This window comes from Varanus komodoensis, unplaced genomic scaffold, assembly GCF_004798865.1.
Source record: "Varanus komodoensis strain SLA01 unplaced genomic scaffold, ASM479886v1 scaffold8, whole genome shotgun sequence".
Taxonomy (NCBI): Eukaryota; Metazoa; Chordata; class Lepidosauria; order Squamata; family Varanidae; genus Varanus; species Varanus komodoensis.
The window spans coordinates 18,123,531-18,130,713 of record NW_025336481.1 but is presented as its reverse complement, the minus strand read 5'-3'; the positions used below and the strand labels follow the sequence as shown (position 1 = coordinate 18,130,713).

The 7,183-nt window shown below is 37.2% G+C and overlaps 1 protein-coding gene across 1 annotated transcript in view; it reads right to left on the bottom strand.

Moving 5' to 3' along the window:
* Positions 1–708: 708 nt before the first annotated feature.
* Positions 709–7,183, bottom strand: part of RBX1 (ring-box 1) — a 7,651-nt gene continuing 1,176 nt past the window's right edge. The window contains exons 2-5 of the mRNA XM_044454959.1: positions 6,439–6,517; positions 3,510–3,580; positions 1,992–2,077; positions 709–858 (exon numbers count right to left, since the gene is read on the bottom strand). Coding sequence (XP_044310894.1) covers positions 846–858; positions 1,992–2,077; positions 3,510–3,580; positions 6,439–6,517 — 249 coding nt within the window. The 3' untranslated portion in view covers positions 709–845. The remainder of the gene's footprint in view (positions 859–1,991; positions 2,078–3,509; positions 3,581–6,438; positions 6,518–7,183) is intronic.

The window sequence follows — 7,183 nt, the reverse complement described above, 5'->3', positions numbered from 1 at the left end:
GAGCTTTTTACCAGGAGTGTCCCAGTGACTGCTAATTAAACAAGATGAACAATATACAGACTGAACATGTGAGTGACGATGACTGAACCTATTACGGAAACTACCATCTTGAATCTGCCTGTACACATGCAATTGTTCACTACTTACTCTGTCAGCAGTGCACTACATCGTCTCTACCCTTTGCTCCACACTAGACAGGAAACATGGGACCATAAGGCTCAATAAAACTACAATTTCCTTTAGCATCAGAATTGTGAGGATTATGTTCTTTAAGAGCTCTTTCACAGCATGTCAGTTTTTCTCCTGTAGAATGTTATGAAGCACTTCCTGCCCCCACTTCCTCCAGAGTGAAAAATGGAAGAGAAGAATTATCACCTGCTCTAAGAACACATACAATTAAAAGCTATAATAAAGCCAAAATTCAGGTAGCATTTAGTTCTACTACATAGCTTTTGGGACTAAAATATGAGATTCTTTAAAACAAATCTGAATTAGTTGAAAACTACCCATATCCAAATGTTATACTGATTTTAGTGGAGACAGCAGGGTAGGTCAAGAGAAATACCTCTGAAGGTGTTCCTTTTATATTTTATATTAATTGCATGGTCATGTAATATGTTTGTGAATAAAGGTCATTCAAAACATGCAAGTCTAATTACAAATCATGTATCCAGTTTAAGATAGCCAAGTAAAGGAAACCCAAGGAAGTCAGGCAGGAGACTGACAAGATTTATTACTATTCACAATAACTATATTACGGTGAAAACAAGTAAGTCTATTATAGGATCAACCCACTGGATTTAACTGAAGACAAAACAATAGACTTGATGATCTTCTCTCTCTTGCTAGTGTCCATACCTAGAAAGAAATTTATTTTCCTTTTAGGATTCAGTAGCAGTTATGTCAACATGCAATCAGAAAGCAAGCTTTGAAGTTAGCTAGCTTTATATATCTCTGGTTATGCACCCAACAAATCTGGAGATCATCTGCTCTAGATAAGATGTCAGGAAGGTGCCTATATCAACTTTAAGTCCACGTTGTATTTGTTGATTTTCACAGACTGGATTGTTCTGCCATTTCAAGGAAGATGCACTGCCATTTGTTGAATAAATGTTAACTTAAGCAGAAATGAAGTACATAAGAGACATCAGGCCAACACCACTTTTAGTTGATATCGGCTATACCTGTCCAGAAATGTAATGCAGAGTGGTGCATACCATCAGATCAAAGATATTCAGTGTTCAAGAGACCTATGCAAATCTTTTAGAGCAAACACATTTTTTTGCTCTAAATTTAATTTACCTGTAAAATTTGTGCAGGACAAAGATGCTACAGTCTTATGTATTCATATTTTATGAATACATTGTTTTTTAAAGCAATACTTAATAAGTAAATACTACTCTGTCTGTGAGAAATGGTGCAATGTGGAAAAAAGTTAATTTAGGAATGGACATAGTGAAGCGAGTTTCCCAAAACCATTATATAAATTGCAAATACTTCTTAATGCAATAAAGAGACCCTGACATCTGACCAAACTTAACATCCATTTGATCACAAACAGTAGCTTGTCAAATTAATATAAGTACAGGTCTGAAAATACAAACCAGCATTCCAGTATTACAGTTCTTTGGTTCTTCATAGCAAACTACCACCCACAAGGGTAAATGTTGTCAGAAATTTTTCTGACCAGTAACATTATAACTTAAAGGCAACACTAAGCAGATCAACTGCTTCCTACCCAAAAGAGGCTCAATCTGTGTAGATTTCAAAACTCAATCCACTCAAGTCATGAACAAATGGAGAATAATGCTTTCAATCAGTGCCATCATTCTCTGATACTTAAGCCTGATTAAGCTAATTTGCACAAGTTCATCTACATCTGTACAAGGAAGATGTGGTGGTGGAGGCAAGAAGGGCAGTTTTAGAGTGCCAGAAGTTTTAAGTTCTAACTGCAATTTTCTACTTCCCTTATTAAAGCAGAAAATACTTACTTCTGGAATTCCCATTCCCGGTTGTCTAATGGGCACACTTGCCGAGTCTTAAGCCAGCGAGAGATGCAATGAAAGTGGAAAGCATGCTGAGAAAAAAAGGGAAAAAGTTATCTAAAGGGTGTGCTGCCAATGGTATATATTTCAGTTTGGTAAAGTTAGATCAGGAACTGATGAGATGTGCCACAAAAAGGAGGAGAAAGTCAATGACCAGAACCACAGAGTGAAAGCCACTGTGGAATAATTTCAGTGAACACAACTGTAACGAAACAGAGGAGCTAGTGCATTTTAAGCAGTCACAAAAATGACTATTATACTGGTCTTCTGAAAAGCCTTGAGCCTGTAGCATGCAACAGAATTCAGGGCTATCAAGCTAAAGAACAGAGCTTCCAGACCTTAATATTTATGGGAAGCAGCTTTTTAACACAGAAAATTACAGACCTGGGAAGCAGAATGGGACAGAAAAAGGCTTCTACTGTGAAAGAGGGACAAATTGCATCCTACACATAGTCCTTTCTCTCCCCATAGCCACAAGTACTCTGTCTTAAGTGTCTCCTTTTCATCTTCTACTATCATGTACCATGCTTTCCTGAGAGCTAGAATTGATATTTAAGAATATGCATGGACAGAAAGGGCACAGACATAACTCTCTTTATGCAGTTTTCAGTCAACAAGTGAGTCGCTGTTGGGTTGGGGACCTGGGAGAGATCTGTTTCAGTTTCATTTGGCCATACAGCTCACTTGGTGATTGGGGCAGTCATGCACTCTCAGCTTAACCTACCTCACAGGATTATTGTTGTGAGGACAAAATGGAGCTATATAAGCTGTCTTGGGTTCCTCATGGGAGGAAAAAATGGGATATAAATGGAATGTAGTAATAAAAGAAATAAAATTGTTTTAAAATTGAGCATCTTATGTTCTCACAACTGAAATAGCAGCTGTGAAAATGATATAGAGTAACTGGCTGAGTAACCAGTTGCCTTATGTACTCCTTTAAAAGTTACCAGAATAGGTGATGCAATCCAAACATCCATCCATTTTGACTAATCTTAATAGCTGGGATTTATGGAAGCTGTACTCTGAAGTCACCAAATTGCCTGCTTTAGGTCTACAGGTTCTGCAAAGCACTTTAAGTTCTTTTAAAAAGTTTGATGTACAATGAATGTGGATTGTTTCTAAGTGAAAATACTACTATCAATGCCATTATGTTTTTTTCTCCTGAAGGAAGAGCAATTCACAAATAGCAATTGTTTGAGGAAATAATGTTAAATTAGTTCCTTTTAAGAACAGTTAGCCAGAAGAGGATGCATTTAGCATATTCTTTTAAAATTTTTTTTACTGATATGCACTGTTGCGTATCTCCTCAACCTTGGCTTTCATTTACCCTTTACTTTGTCACATTATTGTGACTGCTTTTAAAGCCTTTGCTTCTAAATGAAGGTTTCTAATTAGGTTACTTCATAAAGATAATACTTTAAGTAGAAAAAAGTCTTCATAAAGGTTGAAAAACAGATTTCTTACATTACAAACGCCCCATGCAACAGTGCATTCTTCAGAGGTAGCTGATGCTTGGTTAGCTTGACATTCTATGCCTATGAAAACAAGCACAAGATTAGTATGGATTTCTAGCAATGAATTCTAGAACATGTGATAGAATACATTTGTTCTTTGTCCAATGAAAGTATTTTAGAACACCAGGAAGGAGGTAGCTATACTGTGCAATGACAAAGGAAGTTCAGTATGACATCATGAGAGCTACAAGTTTTCTATGTTCCATTTTTGTACACCATGACAGAAATGGCTGCATCATGACAAGTTACAGAAGCCAGTAGGTTGAGTCTAGAGCAAGCCACATCATCTAACACAGTAGTGAGCATAGGTCCCTTCCTATGAGCTCTTGAACCCAGCAAAGCTACACAGGATAAACTTGTCTTTTCCAAAATATACAGTGAGCTACTGCTATGTGCCATCAGGTAGCTACTGACTTATGGCAACCCTATGAATGAATGCCCTCCCTGACAGCCTGCTCAGCTCTTGTAGATTCAAGGCTGTGGCTTTCTTTATAGAAGCAATCCATCTTGTATTTGGCTTTCCTTCTGCCTTTGACTTTCTCTAGCATTACTGTATTCACCAGCAAACCTTGCCTTCTCCTGATATGCCCAAAATATGAAAGCTTCAGTCGTGTCATTTTCGCTTTCAGGGAGAGTTCTGGTTTGATTTGATGTCAGATCCTCTTGATTGTCTTCTTGTCAGTCCAGGGTATTCACAAAGCTCTCCTCCAGCACCATGAGAGCTAATAAATAATAATTTCCCACCCTCATTGTGATAGTCTTGAAATGGCATGCCAAAGAGAACAATGCTAGATAAACAGTTCCAGAAATGGGCAAATTTGAATAACACCCCCAAATGGTAGCAGAGAGGGATAAAAGATTTTGGGTTAGGTGGGAAATAAAATTAATGCTATGTTATTATTGTATTTTATGAATTTGTCTAGTAACTTTTTATAGTCATCTAAACCAGTGACAGAGAATTTTATGTTACGTAAGTTCTTCTCTTACGTTATGTAAGTTCTTCTCTTCTGTCTGTTCAGAATTTAGCACCAATCAACTATATTGAGTGATCTTAAGTCCTAGTATTTGGGTAATGGAGAAAAAAACCAAGCCCTTTCTACAATGCTCTTATTTTCTCAAGCCGCTCATATCTTTTTTCTAAAAGCCTCCAGATTTCCAACCTTTTCTTAGCAAAAAAAGATGTTCTAGTTCCATGATTTGTTCCCTCCCCAAAACGGTTTATATAAAATTAATGCATGTCATATCTACAGCAACGGTTTCAAAATATTAAAGCAAACAGCATTTACTTTCTATAGAAACTATGCGCAAGTAACATAAGGTTACATGTGCTTCCCATGGGAACTGCCTCACATACTTTCACCACCTTTATATTAGCAACTTGAGTTTCAGTTGATCAGCACTCATCCAGACTGTTACTGATTACAAGCACATGTTAATAGCATGGGAGAAAATGATGGAATTCTGCAGTGTCTTATAGTATACATGCCATGGGGAAGAGCAGCAATCCCCAGTACCATCTTCTGGAATCAAGCTAATTAGGAAAAAATGAGATGATGTGTTTGCACATAACCTATTGGTTTAAAAACCAATGGGTTGTCAGGGACAAACTGACATCTTCCACTTTAGTACACATTCTATGAGATGCTCCTTCATAGTTTGTGCAATTTGACATGTGAACCCAGAATGCTGGATTGCTGAGTCTCTAAACCACCCAACGGTTATTCTAACTACAAATCATGGATTAAGCACTGAGCTGTTCAGCCTCTAAACAACCCAGCAGTCCGGGATCTTACATCACACTGAACAACATATAAAAGAGTTGATCATGGGTTGTGTACTAAAGCAGAAGAAGCAGGCACACAGCATATCCCAGCAAACCTTCAATTTTAATGGATGCATTGTAAATACACACAAATCAGAGTTATTTTGCCCCCCCCCACTCTGATCCTAGGCAACTGATTCAGAAGACAACCTTGGCTGATGGTATCTAGAAATTAGACAAGTCCAGTGTGCTTAACCATTTTTCCTATAAGTTTGGCAACATACAAATGCATTAACAATAAATAGTTCAATTAAAAGATCAAATACTGGTTCTTGAAAGCTATTTCTTTGATGCAGTTAGGGAACATGAAAGGAATTTTGGATGTAATACAAGTGTGATGTATTTATGTTCTTGGCTTGTTAACTGACATTAAGAAAGACTTCTAAGATCTTGACATAATGGAGAACTATAACTTAACAGAAGCCTCAATCTTCACATCAGAGGTGGCACATGGCAGAAGGCAGTGAAGGACAATACTGAGACCAAATACTCCTCCAATCATCATCCAAATTGGCCAGTATCTTCATAACGCTCTGCACCTTGTGAGTTTCCAGCAAACTTGCATTGGAGAAAAACTGGACTAGATGAATATTGTAAGTAGTCACATTTTTAAGTTAAAACCAGCCAATATACTGCCATATTTTGCCTCATATGATAATTCTATAAAGGATTCACCACCTAAAAACAATCACACTGCTTAACAAGTCATCAAGCTAATAAATGCATGCAACCCTGGAAGTGCTGCAAAATTGGTCTTTGGTCATGGATTTCAATGTCAACAAAAAAACTGCAGTTCAGTGACAGTTTGATTATCTGATATAATCCCCACATGAAACCACAATTCTTAGGTTCCTCAGAAAGAAACCAGTACAACTGGTTAAAGGTTATATTTGCTTATGCACCCTCAACTACTGCCCTAATTCTACCTCTGTATGTAACCACAATTTATCAAGAACTGTTGGGACAGCTGCAAAGTTCTTTTCTTAATCACCTTGCAGTTTCCTGCCAGCATCCACACATCTACAGCTATAGTATCTACACACTTTACAGTACTTACAGAGATCCATGATATGGTTTCTGCAAATGGCACAGTTGTCAACCACAATATCCCAAGCCCAGAGTGCAACTGCATTCCACTGTAAGAAGAAAAGATATTTAAGTGCATATCAAAAGTTCATACAAGAACTCATTTTCTCCATTCCTCCATACAGGTATAGGATTATTCCACAGCACTAATATCAGTATGCTTTAAAATCCCACAAAGCAGTGTGCTTAGAGACATGAAAGGGATCTGAACATAATTCAGCCCTGTAGCCTAAATGCTTCCTACACATAGATGAATAATTAAAAGCTGATCTGTAAAGGAGAAGTCTAATGATTTAATTGGTTGGTCTCAAACCCTGATTAGCACTTTTTCCATTACCAAAGGAGTTTGTCGTACACAAGTATCATAACCTAGATGACAACCTGTCATTGTCACTGTGTGCAAATAAAATAATGTACTAGTTAGGAAATCAGTTTCAAAAACTTGTAGGTATCAAATATTGATCCTATTTTTTTTTAGCCTGGATCATGGTTCGTTTACATAAAAGGTACCCAAATATATTAAAAAATGCATATCCTCTAGAAGTATCTGCAGTATTAACTTGAATGAGAATAGGCTAAATTGTTGTGTAGTGACGCCTGCAAAAACTTGCACACAGACAAAATAAGCTTGTATGAAAGATATCTTTGTTTTTCAGTCTTCTGTTAGTGCTGGGATTCTTTTAAAGCATTCCACTTTCCTGTATTATGAAAGCTGA